Below are 19,326 nucleotides of genomic sequence, written 5' to 3'. Positions count from 1 at the left end.
TCGTTTCTGTTAATTAACAGTATGATAAAAGTGGCATTTAGTAAGCTCTGCGTAGTGTGCGTCTCAGTCATTATGTACTCAGTGCTTTGGTTTGATTTCAGAGCGTTAATAAAATAAAATTTTAATGAAGATTTGTTGTTATGAAGAATTTATTACCAGGAGTTCAGGTGCTGCTGACACGAGCATGGTCAGTGACATGCGCGAGGGTCCCTGGGTGCTCCTGCCACTGCAGGGGCTTGGCCTGGGACCCCATCCCAGCCCTGAGCGGTGCCCTTTGAACCTGGAAACCTTTGGTCAGAATGGCTCGTTTGAGAGGGGAAAAAGTCCCTTCATCCTCACCTCAGGAAAATCCCTCCCCAGAGCCAGTTTGGGTGGATTTTGCCCCGTTCAGAAGGACAGCTGCCACATGGCTGCCCACCCCGAGCTGCCTTTTCCTGTACTGAGCAGTTCCCACTTCGGTAATACCACACAGCTGAGCAAGGAGCCTGAGCCTTGCAGCTTTCCCAAACAAAAGCAGAGGAGGATCTTGGTGGTGCCCTTTGTCCAGCTGTGCGCTGACCGCCGCTCTCCTGCCGCGCCGGGATGGAAACGCCCGCGCCTCGGAGTGGGGCTGGGCTCGGTTATCTGCTGATTTGATTTGGAGAAGTTACTCCCCTGTCATGGAGAATATACTGACACTTTAAATAGCTGCCTGTGTCTGCCAGGAGAACCTGACTGTGTTTCATACCCAAGGTGTACATTAGCACACCGTGCCTTGGTGGGTGTCAGTCACAGCAGCAGGACTGGAGAGGATATTTTCCATGCTAGACCACAGCTTTTAACCTCCTTCTTCCCCTTCCATCTGGTGGTGCATCTCTCTCCTGGTCTGGTTATCACAAGGAGGAGGTGAGATCCTGTTCACCTTGGAGCAGGTGTACCTTCAAGTGTGGTCACCAATCTCCCCAGCAAACCCCTCCTTGGAGATGAGGAGGTAAAATCTGAGATGTGTGTCTCAGATTATGGCCGTGTTCCCTGAATGCGCAGAACTGCTCCATTGGAAACCAGAACCTCTTCTTCCGTGTGTTTGCAGCACAGGAAATTGTAATAATAGGAAATAACAGCTTTTGTCAGCTTTTCTCCTAGACAGGTTTTGGCTCTAACAAGCTGAGTTGCAGTATGAAAACTCGGAGGAAGGGACAAGGAAGTGAGGGGGAAGAAATGTGTTGGATGCAGACCACAGGGAATATTTAAGTGACTTCTTCAAATGCACAATATAAGGAGGTGGCAAAGTCAGGGCTGAGTTTTCAACTCCTGGCTGTCGGGTTCTGGGGCTGAGGAGTGAATGGCTTTACCCTGACACGAGATTAAACCCCCAGGTCCCCATTCCCAGACTCTGGGGGTAATGACTTGTAGTACCTTTGCAGACATGCTTCACTGTCTGGGTAATTAAAATGTCCTGACCCCTCTGCTCGGTGTGTTCTGTTCATCTACAAAGACAGGATTTGGTGACAGTGATCACAGGACGTGGTTTCACATCCCCCTGTCCACCCCCACCTGCAAGTTTATTATTATTATTATTTTTATAAGGCAGCTTGGCAGGCTGGGAGCTTACTAAGGAACTTTTTCCTCTCTGATTACAAGGGACGTGTGAATAAAGTAGAACGGTATTGATTCACACCAATCTATGCATCGACTGTGTGGGAGCCACTTGCAATTCCCAGCAGCACTGGAAAGGTTTGCAACAGGGAGAAATATGACCAGGCAAGTTGAGAAAATAAATTAAACTAGTGTCAACTTTTCTTGTTTCTTCCCTCATTATTAATGGATGGAATGGGGCTCGTTTATCAAGAAGAGGAAAAATTAATTGACACGGGTTTTAATGTTATTATGCCTGGCTTGTCTGGTCACATTTCTTCATTTTTAATTTTTTTTTTTACTTTTGAGAGGCATTTTATTACCTTTCACAGGACCAGCTGCCAAAAATATGGGTATAAACAAGAAAGCAGGTGCATAAATAATACCACAGCAGGACTGGACTTTTCAGCATTTCAGAGCTTAAGTAACTGAGATCTGAGGGGAGGAGCAGACGCAGGCGAGTGGGTCAGGTCCGGAGCCCTGACACAAAGAGGGAGCACAGCCTGAGCTGATATTTCCTCGTGGCCCTGCTGGGAGCTGCAGCGGGTGTCAGGCTGGATATTCCCATCTGTCAGCACAGCCACTGCTCAGGCAGCTCCCACGCCAGGGCCACAGGGACCCCAGGGACCCCTGGGACTCGTGCCAGCACCAAATGGGTGGGAGTGAGGAGCAGGATGGCTCTGTGGAGCGTTCTGTGTGTGTGAAGGGGGACTGATCTGCACTGACAAGTGACTGTGGGCTGATTCTTGCTGAGCAGCAGGAGCAAGGTTTAAGCAGGGCTGTGTTGGTGTGACAGGGGCTGTGTAAATCTCCTCCTTTGTCCTCTCCCTGCTCTTATCTCCTGCCCTCATTCTTCAGGGTTGCTGTGCAAGACAAAAGGGCCTCGGTGATCCCCGAGTTCCCAGAATATTTCCAGGAGCTCTCTGGTTGCTGTCAGTGCAGGACGAGGCTGTCCCAGCTGCAGAGATGCCGCAGGCTCACCCACAGTGTGGGCACAGCTCGGGCAGAGGCAGCACAGCAGATGAGATTGAGTGACTCGCTCCACATCATCAGGTGACCTCCAGCTGGGGGCTTAAAACAGGCTCTAGCTGCAGTGTCTTCACCCTCCAGAGCATCTTCTGGGTGGCTGGAGGGCCCCTCAGAGCCGTGCCTGCCTGGTGAGCTGGGTCTGGCTCAGGCACCAGGCCGTGATGGAGGTGCTGGTGCTGTGGCTGGGGGCTGGGGAAGGGTCCTGGTCTGCCCAGCAGGGTTAACCCCAGCATTAGCCTGGCTTTAACCTCGGTGGCGTGGGATGCAATCACCTTGTTTTGCTTGTTGTAAGCGAGCAGGGGTTTGACAGCGAGACCTTTACCCGGGTAAGCTGCTTTCGTGTAATTCTGCCAGCCGGTGACGTCCTCGGCGTGTGCAGCCACAGCTGTGACACGGATCACTGTGCAGCCAGACCTGGGGCTGTGGGAATGGTGCTGCCAGCCAGGGAAAGGAGATGGATTCTGTAGCTGTGGTGTCGTCATCTCAGCTATATTTTACCAAGTTTGACGTAAAAACTGAAGTGATGACAAAAGCGTGAAATTGTTGGTTAGAGTGTGATCAAAACCAAAATACAGAACATGGGAGCCCTGACATTTGGTATCTTCAGTCTGGCTTCTTAATAGTATTTATGGCTTCTGACTATTCTTTTACAGTATTTTAATCTTTTTATGGTTCCAGTCCCTTTTTGGACAATGTTTGTCTTATTTCTGGAATACAGTGGCAGAATGTGCTGAGTTGACTCTGTGGAGCCACCTTCCCACAGGCCTGGGCAGCTTTGGTGGCTGAACAAGGCTTGGGATCAGAGGAAGTTTTTCACAGAACCCCAGAACCACTGGGGTTGGAAAAGACCTCCAAGATCACTGAGTTCCAGCTGTGCCAAATCCCCACCTTGTCCCCAGCCCAGGGCTCTGAGTGCCACCTCCAGGCCCTCCTTGGACACCTCCATGGGTGTGCACTCCAAAACTCTCTGGGCAGCCCCTACCAACCCTTTCCATGAAGAAGTTTTTGTGAGTTCTTCTCCTTTCTCGTGTCAGGGTGTATTGGAGGACGTGTTCTGCACTATCAGATGTCAGGTATCCAGGCTGGCATCATGGTGGAGCCTGTTGGTGCCCACTAATCAGTGGATGAATAAAGTGGGTTGACTCCTTTTTCAGCAGATGAATGGAGTGGAATGACTCCTCATTCTCAGCAGATACCAGAGGAGGGGGGGTTTTCACCTGAAGGTCGTGGATACATGTCTCAGCTTCCTTTAGTGCCGGTGCTTGGCTCAGAGCCTCTCATTTGGGGCATCTGTTTGCCTCTTACTTTATTTTTCTCCCTCTTCTTTGTCTTTTATTTTACAGAAAAGATTATTCAAATGAATATTCAGTTTTATTCATTTGAATAAAAAATCCAACCGTTTGACTCTGTTAAATGCTTATCTCTTAAATAGAGCTTGTTAGCTTCCAATAATAGCTTCATTCAGAAGGATGCAGTATAATTTCATTTTAAAACGTGTGCTCCTTGACAACCGGAATCCTATTTCTGTCACCGTTTTCAACAGCTGCCTTTGTTTTGGGTTAATCTTTTCCATACACTTTCCGAGAACCATTTTTTTGTTGACTCTTAGTACCTCTCAGAAGAAATAATTGTCTATTTAGCCCAGGAAGGTTTCTGAGAGTTTTGGTAATTTAAATATGAGTGTGTATTCATTATGAGAACTAATAAGACCATGCGTGCAGGGGCATCTTTGTGTGGGTGCAGTTAGTAAAAGTTGGAATTTGATATCCAAAAAGTGAAACAAGAAAACAGAATGGTTTGAGTTGGAAGAAACCATAAAGCCCATCCAGTTCCACTCCCTGCCATAGGCAGGGATACCTGCCACAATCCCAGGTTGCTCCAAGCCCTGGCCTTGCACACTTCCAGGGATGGGGCAGCCACAGCTTCTCTGGGAACCTGTGCCAGGCCCTTTCCACCCTCCCAGGGAGAAATCTAAGTTCCTGTGTGCCTGCAGATGGAAATCCCCTGGTTGCTCCCACTGAGTTTGGGGTGGTGGGCATTGCAGGTCACCTCTGGTTTTCCTCTCCAGACCAGTCTGACCAAGTGCCACAAGCCTTCAGAAACCTGCACATGGCTGCTACCACCTGCAGATCGTTATTTTATTGTTAGAAAATCTGGAAATGCAGAAAGCTGGGTGGCCATCTGATTTAATCAGACAAATAATTCCTTGATAAACCTGTGCTTAAGCCATATGGAGTGGGATGAGAACGGGAAATTTGTTTCCGAGTCCAGACACGTAATGACTGCAGCGGCTTCCTTGTGGTGTTCGCATATTAGGGCTAATCTCCTAAATTCCCTCTCCCCTCCATCCTGGCACCAAGACCTGACACAAGTTGAAAGAGAAATCCTCAACTGCAGCACTTGCTAATGAGCTGCTAATGATGAAGATGTTGCTGGTGCTCAAACAATTAATGACTTGTAGCCCCAGCCTGGCCATCTCCTCGCACTGCTCGGGCTCCCAGCTCTGGGATTCCTGGGATGCCAGATTCGGGCAGTTAACCACAAAAATTTTAGGTTTAATGCAGGTCTGTTTAAGGTAGATTTAAATGGAGTAATTTAGAAGGCAAATGAAAGACGTGAGTTATGTAAAAAAATTCAAGCTGCTGCCTGCTCTAAGTGCAAAGCAGTGCAGTGTTGTGAGCTTGGTCTGCTGTGTTACACCTTGGAGGAAGGCTAGGAGCCATTCCTGCTGATCCTTCCCCCGGTGAGAGGGTGTGAAGTGGAATGGGAGCATTCCCCATGGCTACAGGCACTGTGCACTGCCAGAAAACTGCTCACGCCTCACCTGGAGATTCACCATGCTCTAGAGCCGAGGCCGCTCTGGGTGCCACAGGCTCGGCCCCGTGTGCACAGCCCGGCCTTTTCCAGGCCGGGGGAGGGACTCCATCCTTTTAACAGACTCTTAAGGTTTCATCAGCATAGTTGGTGTCGATGTTGACTCATGGAGCCTTCTCCAGCACACGAGAGTGGGGTTTTTTCATTAGCCTGCGGTGTTTTTGTGAAGGCAGGAGCAGGGAACGCGGTGTGTGGCTGTGCTGGGCTGCCAGGCCCTTTAGTGCAGCCCCAGCAGAGCAGGCTCGGTCACAGCCGCGGGCGGGCAGCACGCATCAAACAGCCCGAACCAGCCCAAATCCTCGGCTCTTTGAAGCAGCAGTGAAGAGAGGAACGATTAGATCAGAGGCCTTAAATGTAATGGGTTCCTGGAGGCCTCAGGATGTCCTGATGAGGTATTAGAGGAAGTAATTCAGGAAGAAAGGGACAAATAACCACCTCCGGAGCAGGGCTGACCCGGCACGCTGCAGAGCACACAGAAACACAACGTGCTGCTCTGTGTTTGGGAAGCTTTGGGGTTTTTATCCTTGTCAGGGGTAAATGAGGAATCATCTTCTGTCTTCCCGGATTTTTATGGTTTTTGGGTCGTGTAATGAGTCAGCTCTAATGGAGAAGTCCCGTGGAATTAAACAAGAGATGAAATCAATATGGTTCCATAGAAATATAATTGGGTTTTGTAGAGTTTGCTCTTAAAAACCTATAAGGTGTAAAAGAAAATACGGCCTTATAGTAGTTTCCTAGCCATCATGTAACTGGGGTGTAACTATCCATTAAATTCTGCAGGATGGATCAAAAAATCCATAAGGAGGTTTTAATTCTCCATTAAATCCTATGGAAGAGCTGGAACAGAACCATATTAATTTTCCCTGAGACAATGCTTCTTCCCTCCATTAGGCTGCAATAAGCTCAGGAGCAGCTCCATAGGCAGCAGGTGTAGTCACACATGCGTGTTGTTATGGAAGTTTTCCAAAGTCCCACTGGCTAAATATTATATATATAAAATTATATTTTATATATATTTATATATATTTATATATATAAATTTGCTATACTTAACTAACGTTTTCCTCACCCCTCCCCTTTTTGTATCTTTATTAAATAGGATTTGGCTTCGTAACTTTTGAAAATGAAGACGTGGTGGAAAAAGTCTGTGAAATTCATTTCCACGAAATCAATAATAAAATGGTGAGTGTTGGTGCTCCGCGCGGTGTCGGTGGCAGGGAGCTCTGAGCCCATGTGCCAGGGTGTGCTGTGCCCAGGGGTGGCTGCTGAGCCTGCACCACGGCTGGCCCAGCCCCTGCTCTGTCCCCCACAGGCTCTGAGCAGCTCTTGGTGTGTGAAGCCAAAGGGCTTGAGGAGGGTGTGAGCTCAGCTTCATGAGCAGAGAACCAGGTGAAGTTCCTCCTCAATGACAGACAGGTCCCAGCTTGTGGGCTGCCCTGAGCCAGATGAAAAGGGGCATTTGTATTTCAATTGCTGCAGTAACTTTGATATTTTCGGCTAAAATATTCTTTTTCCCTTTGTCAAAACATCCTTTGCTTCTCAAATGTGTATTCAGATATGCATTGTATATTGGTCTGATATGTGTTCACAGACTTTAAATTTAATAATAGAGCTTTTAGTGTGGATAAGATCAAAGCAATCTCCTTGGCATATGCTGGAGGCCTGCTTCAATATTTGACTTGCTAATTTTTCCCAGGGCACTGAAATAATATTCCTCATATTGTTCCTCCCTGCAATATGCATCTGAAATAAAAGTGAGGGTCCCTTTGGCCAAATGTGGGGTGGGATGGTGGTGCAGGGCTGGGGCAGTGCTCCTGGTCCTGTGGGAAGTCTCTTGCTGCACTTCAGAGGGTTGCAGTAAACTTTGCCTGTGCTGTTGCCCCCCAGCCCCTCCTGCACTGGGGCTCCTGCCTGTCCCCACGGAGCCCCACCTGAGTGCCTGTGGGCTGGGGGGAGGCTCATTCCCTTTAGACAGTTTCTAAATGCTCTTAATCTGCCTTAAAACAGAAGAACAGAACAAACCCCAGCCAGCACCATGCAACAGACCCAAGGACAAATTAGAAAGGCTCGGGATGTAAATGTGGGGATTGGCAGGTGGGAGGGAAGAACTCCCCTCCAGGATTTTCCTGTGCACAGCAGGAGGGCACACTCCATAGGTTTAGTCACTCCTAAAGGATTTTCTCTGGATTTTAGTCACTCCAGGCTTTTCTCTGGAGCAGGGCTCAGGAAGTGCTGGGGGGAGCTGGAGGAAGCAGCAGGTGCTGGTGTGCCCCAGGCAGGGACAGTGTTTGATGCTTCATCCCTGGATCTGCACCCGTGGGCTGGAAGAGCCTCACCTGGCTCTTGGCATCTCCTGGGAGGGGAGGAATAGCCTAGAGCTCTTAGGAAAATTCCTTCCCAGGTGGTAGGCTGCACAGGAAGGTAGCAGGGAGCAAGAAGGATGGGACAGGGTGAAAACACTCGAGGAACATCACAAAGAGCAAGAGAAACCGTTTTGGGTGTTGGTGTTTGTTGTTGGGTAATTAAAATATACCCTTCCCACTCCTGTGCCCACTCAGTGCCCCCTCCAGGTACCAGAGCGTTCTCTTCTTGTCACTCCCTCAGCACGGATTTTGAAAGCAGCCCACGAGCAAGGGGATGAGACATGATCCTGTCTTGGGACTGAGTCATTGCCTGCTGATGTGTCTGCAGCTGAATCCCAGCCCCTGCGGGGCCACGGAGCTGCGTGTGCGTGCGGCTGGGAGCTGCGAGTGACACGGCTGGCCTGGGGTGACACACAGCTGGCTGGGGGCACTGGTGGGGTCATGTCATGCTTGGATCATGTCCCCCTCTGTCCCTGAGCTGTGGAGGGGACCGGCTCTCTCAGCCCCAGCCCGAGGCCGTGGGGTTTGCAGCAGCTCAGTGAGCTGGGACTGGGACACGCTGTCCTCATCCCATCCCTGTCCCCATCCCCATCCCTGCCATTTGCCTGTCCCCATCCCTGTCCCCATGCCCAGCTTGCCCAGCTGGGACACCCACAGCTCTGTGGGCTCAGGCTGGCCCTGAGCTCGCTCCTCCTCTCCTGAACGCTGTTTCCCCAAGGGCGGGGGCAGGCAGAGGGCAGTGGGGTGGCTGCTCCCCAGCCTATTTCCAGCTCCATCCTCCCTGGCAGGCTATTTTTAGCTCATCCATTCTGCTTCTGTTGCCATCCGTAAAGCTTAGAATGTCAAATGTAATATTAAACGAGCAGCAGGACAGTGAAAAGAAAATGCCAGTGAGGTATTTAATAAATGGAAGTTGGAATTTACGTGGGAGGCCAAAGATGCTCTAAACATTGCAGGGGGACAATAAACCCAAACAAGCTGTCCTCAGATTATTGTTCCTTTGACAGGAGCAGGCTGCTTTGCAAAGAGACACCTGTTTTTCTAAGGAAAAAGTGAAAGTAGCTGGGAAAGAAACTTGATGGAGATTTTCCCTTAGATGTGACTAAGATGTGGTGGAGTCACATCCTGGGTGCAGTGCTGGTGAGGGGGGGGGTGATGAGCTGAGCCATGTCAAGATCTCGTGTCAGGCTCTGGAGCAGCTGACAGAAATGTTGGGCTGTTCTAGAACAGGCTGTGAACACTGCCCAGCACCTGTGGCTCTTCCTCCCTCTCAGGTTGGCATTTTGCAGGTTCTGTGGGCCTTGGGGACTTCCAGGGATGGGGCAGCCACAGCTTCTCTGGTCAACCTGTGCCAGGGCCTGTTCCAGACCCTTTCATTCCAAGCCCCAGCCATTTACATGGTAGATCAACAGACCCACAACTCAGTGCATTTTTTAAAATAAGCTTAAAACCTCTCTGCTGCTGCCTGGTGTGGCTCACCATGGTGTGAGTGACACGTTGTCCCCAAGGTGATCGGAGCCCACCAGGCTGCAAATCACACGTTGCTGGCACAACAAAGTCTCCTTGTCTTTGGGTGGCTCAATGGGGGTTTGTGCATTGTGGATATTGCGCATTCTGCTTTCCTCAAAATAGCCCTGGTTTCCCTGGAAAGCTGTTAACCAGGGTTTGTGAGACATCCTGGGCTGAGAGCTGACAGCCTGTTTTGTTGTGCTGGGTATAAGAGGCTTTTCACTCCCCAGCTCAGCCCTCCTGGGTTCCTGTGGTTGAGACTGCTCCGCTTGACCCAGGAGTACCCCAGTGTAAGGTTAATTCTCCAAACTAGACTAAACAAAAATAGTGAATTTTAGTTTCCCTGCCTTTTTTTTCTTTTCTTTCTCTCTCTTTTTTTTTTTTTTTTAGCCTTAAAGTTTAACCTTTTTTTGTTGGGCTGCTGGAAGTGTAGCACATCCTCGTATGAGGAGGTGGAAAAAATATGGAAATTATTAAGGTGCCCAGAAATGCTGAATTGAAAGTTTGAGTGAGGTCCAGATGTGTGTACAAAGACCCTTATCAGGCAGCTCTTGGGGGCAGCTCAGTGTGGAGCTTAGCCCTGACTCATAAATCCATATACATTTCCTCTTGGACAAGCCCCCATTGCATGTCCTATCACACGTGTGACATCCCTGCTGCCTCCAGGGTTTTCCCCTTGAGGTAACTGTGCCTTTGGAATGGTTCTGGCCATCTCCATCCTCTTCCCCATAAGGACAGGGCTGGATTCTGGCAGAAGAGCAGCCAGGCCCCTTTTCTTTCTGCTTTTGCTGTTGGTGAAGAGGCACCATCCAAGCCCCGGTGTATCCACTGGTTGTGGCGCTTCACTCCTGTTCCAACACTGTCCCAGTTTGCTGATGGGATGGTGCATGGGCAGCTTCCCAGAGCTCCTCATGGTCTGACACTGCTGCCTGGGCAGTGTGACAGTCCCCCAGGGATGAGCTGACAGGGCTGGGGTCAGTCAGTCTCTCCCAAGCCAGCAGAGCAGGGCCATGCTCCCAGTCGTGTATCCCACATGTCATCCCTCTCATGGAGAGAGTCTGTCTGGATAACAGGGAATTTCCTTGCCCTCCATATGGGGTATATTTGTTTACAGAGGCTTAGGAATTATTTCTCTTTCCTACTGGTGACTTTTGCTTCCCCTTTAATCCTGGTTAAAACCTCTCTGCACTCGCTGCCATTCCCTTTGTATCCCCGTGAGCTGTGGAAGTCAGAAGCGGTGCCAGGCTTGCAGAGAGCAGCGGTGGGCTGGGGTATGGTTGCAGCAGCTCATTACCAGGTTATTGTTTCTAACAGTGCTAATCCAAACTTCATTTCCCTGTTAATTGTCCATCCATCCAGGCTGGAGGGGTTTTATCATCCTGGCTGTGCACTGCTGGTGGCCGTGAGGTGTAAGCAGTGCTGCCATGACCCTGGGAGCAGTGCCCTCCCAAAAGATGTGCTTGTGAAATGAAGTGACATGACACACTTTCTGTGCTCCCCCCGTCATTTGACTGGAGGAATCAGCTGGGCAAACTCCTGATAAATGACACTGCTTAAAAATCAGAAGAGCAAAGTTAGAGGCACAAAGCTGTAACCTGTGGATTCAGCCCTCGGCCCCTGCAGTGCTGGGCTGCACCACTGCACATCACCCCCTGCTCAGAGCATGGGAATGGGCTGGCATGACTCCACTTAGCTCCAAACCAGCTGACTGGGGCAGCTGTAGTGCCAGTGCCAAGGGGAGCACAGGAGCTGTCTGCTGGTGGGTGAGATGACAGTGCCTGAGAGAGAAATCATGGAGAAGTGCTGTATTTCTCCTTTTTCCTGGAAGAGGCTGGCTGGGGGTGCTGGATGTCCCACTGGCAGCAGGGCTGGGCTGCTGTCTCACAGGGCAGTGGTAGAATCGCCAGTGGGCAACTTCCAATGGCAGCAGGAGTAACTGAAAGTGAAAGAATGCAGATCCTTTATTAATAGGGTTTACAGAAATTTTCTGCTGGGTAGAAATATTGATTCTTTATTCCTATTTTAAAAGGAGCTTTTTGTAATGATCACTGGGAGTTGTTCTCTGTTATCGATTGCAGTGGAGCCATGCTGGAGCCCTCCCTCCATTCATCCTGCTCCAGGTTCCCTTTCAGGAACACGGAACTTCTTAAATCAGCACTTCTGTCATCTTTGGGGGGCTGCAGTGGGTGGTTAAAGAGACACACACGTTTGCTCTTTCAAATCTGGTTACGCTATTCTGGAAGATCACCTTTGAGCGGGAGGAGGTGTGGGGAGGCAGACGCTAAAAATAAACCTCCCCCCCTTAAGTAGATCAGTTCTGCATTTGACATTTACATGGAATTCATTTGCATCTCATTTGTACATGTTTCTGCTCAATAGGTAGAATGTAAGAAAGCACAACCTAAAGAAGTGATGTTTCCACCAGGGACGAGAGGAAGGGCACGTGGATTGCCGTACACCATGGACGCTTTTATGCTAGGGATGGGAATGTTGGGTAAGTGCCACAGCCTGCGTTGTCTCCCTGATTCCCAAACCCTCAAGCCACAGGGGTGAGCAAATCCCTGCACCTGTGTGGGTGTCAGGCTGAAACTTTAGCAGGGGTGGAGTAGAAAATAATCCTGTCTGTGGTAAATGATTAACTCCCCCCCCCCCAGCCTGGAATATAAAAAATTTGCATTTAAATGGATGTTTTAAATAGCCTGTTTTACTCTTACTCGCAAAAATAGAATGATGAAAGATGCAGTGTGTTCATTCTGACTAAAAATGATCTCTCCCCTTTTTTAGAGGAATTGAGTCACACATTATTCCCCCTTCTTTTAAAGGTAGCTTTGACAGTTCAGCACAGATAATTGAAAATCTTGCTGGTTCTTAAATGGCATGGATGGAGGAAGTGGGGGATGCGTAACAGGACAGGTCGCAACAATAATTACAAGTTTCAAGGAGATGGAATGGTATTCCAGTCCTGAGTATTGTGTCCAGAAAATACTAATTAAATGGGATAAATGATATTTAATGGCAAATTCCTATTTGTGCATGAGGTCTATTTAGTTATAATTGGTTCTCATTTGTTTCTGCCTAGATAATTCTTTCTAAATAATGTGACAACCCCAGATACTCTGTCCTCGGCCAAAATGCTGCTAATCCATTGCCAATATTTTTTTTGTAAAACACCGTATATTTTAAATTTTCTGCTCCCTTTGTATCCCTTTGTTCCCCCTCAGTTGTCACCTCCTGTGTCCATGAAGCTTGTGGGAATGAAGTGCAATCTGGAGGTGTCCCCAGGCAGCAGTGTCCCCTTCAGGATGCTTTGACTTTCCTGTCCTGGGTTTAGATCATCCCAGGAACTGAGCACAAAGCCCAGCCTTGGGATCTGGGTTGCCCCAAGCTCTGCTGAGCAGATTCAGGGGCTGGCTGAGGTGCTCAGGACCCCAGAGCACCTGGGGTGGGTGTCAGGTCAGAGGACTCAGTTCCTGCAAGGATCAGGCTGTTACACTGACGTATCTGACACCAGGCACTGCTTGATTTGATAGGAAAAACTTGCTGCCATGTTTGCTTTATCTCTGAATTAATAGTACTTCTGTTTGTGTGGCTGGAGCGATCCATTTCTGGGATGTGTAATCGGGTTATTTCAGCTGATCATCTGTTTTGCTGTCCCCACGCTCCGCTGCCACCCTGCCCCATAGTGTTTGGAAATCACATTTTATGCTTAAAATATTTATCTTGCTCTAGTCAGTCCGTGATTTCATTACCTGTTGTGTTCCCAGCGTGCCTGAGCCAATGAACCTGATTTCTGCTGTTTCTCTTCCTTTTCCACCTGTGCTGCCCAAGGTCGGGGTGGTGGAGTCTGGGGGTCTGTGTGCCACTGTGCTGGCCTGTCCTGCTGGCTGCAGGAGGAGAGTCCAGGTCACCCTGGGAAGCCAGAAAGATCTGTGGCATCATCCTCCACCCTATGGCCTCAGCCCTTTTCCTTGCAGCTGGGCACAGAGTGAATGCAGCTGGATCCACCCCAGTGTCCTGAAGGGAAAATTCAGCCCCCGGGTGCAGCATCAGTCTGTTCCCACTAGAGCTGCCTCTATGGAAAAGGATCATCTCAAGCTGTGAGAATTAAGGAAAGCAGCCCTCAGTGAGTGGAACAGCACAGAGGAAGAGCTGGGGCACCTGTTGGACCTGTTGGTCCTGCTGCAGTGGGGGGCTCGGGTCACCCTGACCCTGCAGCTCCAGCTGGTCCCACCCTGCTCTCCCTGCATTTCAGACCAGGGGGACTGGCTGAGCATTAGTGATTGATCCATGGTGAAGGCCAGATGCTTCATTATCCACTCGAGCTGGCTTTTCATCTTCCAAGTTCCTGCTTGCTACTGTTCACCGTGTTAAATAATTAAGTGCTAAACAAGGAAATTGCAGCACAGGAGAGCAGAGCTGCTGGACTGCTGTCAGGAACCCCCGGGTTCAAAGGCTGCAGGGCCCATCCCTGCAGGAAGAGGGGCATAATTAACCCATCAAATGATCAGACACAGAGTTCCATCACCACCTCTGCCGAGCGCTCTGTGGGGTCTCACGAGGCCAGGTCAGGTCTGCCCTGTGTCTTCTGTTCTGTGCCCAACTGGACTGAGCCAGAGCAACTGGGGCTGCTCTGGGAGGATTTTTATACCCGTTTCCAGAAGCCCTTGCTCAAGGTCACCTTCTCCAGCTGCTGTTCATGGGCAGAGGAGGGAATCAGAGGAACGAACGCACGAGACAACCCCAAGGAAGGAGCGGGGAGCGACTCCCTCCAAAGCTATTAAGGAAGTTGGTCTTTTTCATTAATCACAGCCTCCCCAAGGAGCCTGCAGCAGCCGGGGTCTAAAGGTGCACAGGCAGCCGCTTCTGTGATGATTTGGTTGATTGGAGCAAAATTAAAGTGTTCTGAAAGGATTTTTTGACTCGGAGAGCACAGGCTGAGCCTTCTGCCAGGACGGCTGCTGGGCTGTCTGGGGCTCGGGCTGCTGGTGAGACACTCTGGTCTCAGGGAGAGCAGGAGCTTTAATGAGCCTCTCTGCATAAAGAGTGGAGCAGATTCTATTCCACTAATGTCCCTCTCAGCCCAGGCAGCAGGAAGAGCAGATCCCAGCCCCTTGGATGCTCAAGAACAGGCCCTGTGTGTCCCCCTCTGTGGCTGAGCGTGAGCAGTTTGGTGACCAGGAAACTCTCCCTGTGCCTGGAGGCTCGCACTGGCACCTGGTCCTGGTGTGCAGAGCAGGAGCCTGTCAGCCAAGGGCCTCTGGCTGTCACAGCACTGCCCCAAAGCTTTTTACATTCTGTTCGAGTCTGTGCCTGAAAACTTGTAAAGAAGAGAGTGACAGAGGAGCAACATTATGAGGAGATGGTTTCTGTCTCTTCTGGAGCTGCTCTCTGTCTGGGATGCTGCAGTCACCACAGTGGTGACACACAGCTCTGGAGGTGACCCTGCACTGCCTGCCTTCAGCTGGGGCTGTCAGCACTCATTTCTCCTGCTGATGGGCATCATCCTGGTGTTCAGTGTTAAAGCTGGGCTCCTTTTAGCATGGAAACCCCTCCAGAGATGGAAGTGCTCACACCCCACAGTGCTGGAGCGATGTGTGGTGGGAGCAGGGATTTGGGAAGGTGTCTGGCAGGGCTCTGTGTTCCTGCACACGCTCAGTCTAGGTAGGCTGAGCTCATGCATAAAAGAAGCTTGTGCCCTTCAAAGAAAGTCATTCCTTTTTCCACCAGACACTGTTCAGTGGAGTAGCAGCTGAAACTCAGAGCAACATTTGGAGATTAGTTCAAATGCTTCCTTGCATTTTCTGGAGCATTTGAACTAATTTTGCACAGGTCCCCTGGCTCCTATGTGCTCAGTGTTCCCACATATTCACCATGAGCTTTTGTCCACCCCATTAGCAAATTTAAAATGAAGAGACATTTCCACAGCCTGGACAGGAGCTGGGTGGAAGCAGTGGTGTGAACGTTTGAGTTCTGCTTCCATGGACAGGAAAGTCTTGCTTTGAAGGAGGCAAGATTGAAATCCAGTCAAAACTTGAATTTTTGGTTTATTTACAAGGGATTGGTCACTCCTCAGGACTACCAAGGCAAATCAGCTTCTCGGTGCAGGATGAGGATGGCCCCTAATGGGAATGTTGGGTAGGTCAGCACGGCCATCATTTGGCCTGATGAAGCATCCACGTGGGCCTGGTGTTAAACACCATTGATATTCAGCCAAGCAATGTCCCCATGAGGATCAGGCTTTGAGTCGTTAGAGCAGAGCTGGGCACTGCAGCAGTAAATGAAGAGGAAAATTGAAGTAATGTTGTATTATAAATTTATGATTTCATCTGCCTGACTTTGAGAGCACTGAGTGCTGGCAGTGCCAGCAGAGCCCCCGGGCACCTTGGGACATTGTACCTGTGTCAGGCACAGCCAGGTTTGGCCAGGGACAGCAGGGCTGCCCTGGGGTCAGGGCCAGGACCGTCCCAGGGCGGGCAGCAGAAGAGGTGGCATCCAAACCACTGTGGGCAGCTGCCATCCCCCACCCTGCTGATCTGGCTGGGGCCACAGGTACCACACCTGCAGAGCTCAGGTGCTGCCCAGCACATCAGTCCCTGACAGTTGTGAGCCAACAGATCTGCTTCAGAATTGTCTGAAGTGGGTAAACTGAGTTCTTCCTCTTGGCAAGGAGAGAGGGCACCACAGAGCGATTTTTCAGTGGTGTTAATGGCGCTACTTACTTAGCAAACAATCCATTTATCAATAGTGTTAAAAAAAAAAAAAAAGAAAGGAAAAAGGGTTTGTAAAGCTTAACTCTGAGAGATCTGATTTAATGACAGAGGTGATTAATTTCTAAGGGAATCCAGCTGTTGGGCTGTGAAGGGAGGCCTAAGCAGTGTGTACATATCGCTGAGCGCCGCGTGCTGTCCGGGCATCACGGGGCTGCCTTCGCCTGGCACTGCTTAATCCCATCATCAGAATTCATCCAAGCATTTTTATCTCCCAGTTTTAGATTATGATTAATAGTACACTGCATGTATATATAAATCTGATCGGAAATGGAGGGACTTGCTGCAGCAGGAAAATAGCCGAGTGATGGATGAGTGTATTAAAGGATAAATAAAAGCAGAGATAGGAGCCCCCCAGAAGAGCCATTCGGCTGCTGAGCGTTCTTGAGCTCCAGCCCAGCTGCTGCCAAGATTCCCACTGACTCCAGACAGCAGGGGAAAACTTTTCCTGATGGTTTCTTGGTTTGGAGAGGCCTGGGCTGACACTGAGGCTCAGTGGGGACATTCTGTAGCATTTAGTGCACTGGAATTGCACGGGGTGGTGCCTGTTTTTAAGAAAACTGAGCCAAGGAGATGTTGAGGATCAATGTGAGGTTAGAATTTTAGGAAACCCCTTGAGTGTACAGGACACCCTGGACATTGGCCATCCTGGTCAGAGCAAATAGCCACTGTGGGACCGGAGAGAATGGCTGTGGGGAAGTTAAAACAGGGGCTGTCCCTGTGTGACCCATGGCTGCTGCCAGCCCACACACGGCCAGGGGTCAGTGGGACATCCAGCACATTCACAGCTGGGAGAGTGAAGCCAGCAGAGTTACCATTTTGTGCTGTCACCGAGGTGCTTTTGTTCACAAAATGCCCTCGAGTGAGTTTTTTCCTAATAAAGCTCCCAAAGCTGCCCGAGGTTGGCTGCTCTGCCTCAGAAGGGGCTTTTGGAAGCGCCTTGCACAGCTTCCTTTTACTTTCCTGAAAAATTAAAAGCTCTTTGACTCCCTGGCTGGTTGCTGCTGCTGCCTCCAACTCTTTGATGTGTTAACTGTTGTCCTTCACACTCCCGGGATAAAGAATTACTACTACCTTAATCTCCAACTGTCAATAGCTCTGAAGCAAAGTACATTCATTGTAAGCTCTCCAAATGTCAGAGCAAACCCGTGTTATGTGTTTAGCCTTAGCATTTGGCATTTACTCTTCCAGCTAACAAGTATGCACAGTCCTTGGGCTCCAGACACCAAAGTGCATGTTAATTACCAGAGTGACAGGGCTCCTGCTCGGAGCTGGGCCAGCGCCGGCAGCTCGAGATGTTTCTGTTCAGGATAATGATGAAACCTCTCTGCAGTTTGGCATGAGCAGAATAAATCTGATTTTTTAATACCTTCCGTAAAATTAGGTCTCACCCATCATCCCTGTCATTGTGCATTGTGTTAAAAAACAAACAAACAAAAACCTTCAAAAAACCCTTCATTAATCTTCAAACTTCTTTCTCTTTTTTTTCTTTTTTTTTTTTTTTTTTTTTTTTTTTACATTTCTGTGATCAAGGTTACCCGAATTTTGTTGCAACATATGGCCGAGGATATCCTGGATTTGCCCCAAGTTACAGTTATCAGTTCCCAGGTACGTACCTTTCATTTGCAGATTTGCCTTATTTCCCCTCTTTCCTTCTTTGTTTTTTTTGTTATTTTAGTTTTTTGGGTTTTTTTTTTCCTTTTTTGTAAGTCCATAGCTGCAAGCTGAGACAGGCAAGTCTGCAGGGAGCATCTCACACAACAGCAATTTTTTTTTTATTCTTTTATTTTTTTACTATTTTAAAATAGACCTTTATAGTGACATATTTTCAACACATTTTTTCCTAATGTATAAATTGGTACTGGTTATTTGAAAACAAAACTTCATAAATTAAAAACATAAAAGCAAGAGAGATCACTGGAGAGCTGTTACCCTCCCTTTGATGGGTTTTTCCTTCCGTAGATACTCTAGAGCTACACACAGACACGCACACGCACACAGGGACCCGCACACCCCTTCCCGTGCTGGCCTGTGGTAAGTGATCGTTCACTTGTGAGTGCAAATCCCACCTTGCCGTGTTCTGTGCCGGGCTCTGGGGCTCCCCTGCCTGGAGCAGCCTCCAGCCGTGTGTGGGTGCTGGGCTTCGGCGTCGCTTCGGTTCCCCTGCCCTCGGCGCTGCGACGGGATCGGGGGGCTCAGCGGGCTCAGGGGAAATGGAACCACAGCATGGAATGGTTTGGGCTGGAAGGGACCTTCAAAGGTCTGACCCCCACCTTCAAAGGACCCCCTTCCTCTAAGTCCGGTTGCTGTGAGCCTTATCCAACCTGGCCTTGAGCACTCCCAGGGATGGGGCATCTGACAAAGCCCATCCAAAGCCTTTGCCCTCTCCAGCACATCCCACAGTGGGACCGGCACCACACAGCACACGGAGTTTCCTTTCACCCCAGGGTTTCCCCAGGCAGCTGGAACAAGTGAAGCAGTGGCTTTGCTCTGTTTGTGGCTGAAGCCCCACTGGCCACCATGGTGAAGAGACCCCTGAATTCCTGAGCAGCCTGGTCACAAGGGTCGTGTGCTCCTCAGGGCTCACAGCGCAGGGGTGGGAGCTCGGGGTAACAGGGACATCCAGTGAAACCCTGCAACGAGCAGGGAGGGGCAGGAGGAAAGCCAGCACCTGACAGGAGAGTTCTGTAGGATGGGTGAGGATGTGGACAGTGCTTGGCTACACCTGCAGCACACTGGGGCAAACGTGGAGCCTTGTGTCCAGCCCTAGGTCATTAGGATGAGACTCTGCTTTGGAAAAATACAGATTGTTGTCATCTGTAGGGTGAGCAGTGTCCTTGTGCTGGGGTTATTGTGCAGTTTTTTGCAGGACTGATAACACCAAGGAGAACAGTGCTGTGAGGGTTTGTTTGTTTGAATTCACAAATGCCAGGGCTCTTCTGAAAGCTGAGCCACTTCTTCCCTGTACCTGTGGTACATTTTCTCACCTGGACCAGGCCAGGTCTGAAACAACTGGGGTATCAGGCAGACAGCAGAGCTGCTGGGGTGACACAGTGCTGCTGGGGACAAGGCACCTGTCCCCAGATCCAGGTGACACCACCTCTGTTTCTGCTGGAACCAGCGGGACAGTCCGGTCTGGCAGGATTGTAGCCAGGAGTTGCAGGTGAGGA

At 49.7% G+C, this 19,326-nt stretch overlaps 1 protein-coding gene across 1 annotated transcript in view; it reads left to right on the top strand.

The window, feature by feature from the left end:
• The window catches only part of MSI2 (musashi RNA binding protein 2), a 206,787-nt gene that overhangs the window by 148,964 nt on the left and 38,497 nt on the right, over positions 1-19,326 (top strand). The window contains exons 5-8 of the mRNA XM_033518842.1: positions 6,617-6,699; positions 11,769-11,883; positions 17,690-17,764; positions 18,119-18,190. Coding sequence (XP_033374733.1) covers positions 6,617-6,699; positions 11,769-11,883; positions 17,690-17,764; positions 18,119-18,190 — 345 coding nt within the window. The remainder of the gene's footprint in view (positions 1-6,616; positions 6,700-11,768; positions 11,884-17,689; positions 17,765-18,118; positions 18,191-19,326) is intronic.

Source organism: Parus major, chromosome 19 (genome assembly GCF_001522545.3).
Source record: "Parus major isolate Abel chromosome 19, Parus_major1.1, whole genome shotgun sequence".
In the NCBI taxonomy this organism is placed as follows: domain Eukaryota; kingdom Metazoa; phylum Chordata; class Aves; order Passeriformes; family Paridae; genus Parus; species Parus major.
The sequence above is the reverse complement of the archived record's forward strand: the minus strand, read 5'-3'. Positions and strand labels throughout refer to the sequence as shown.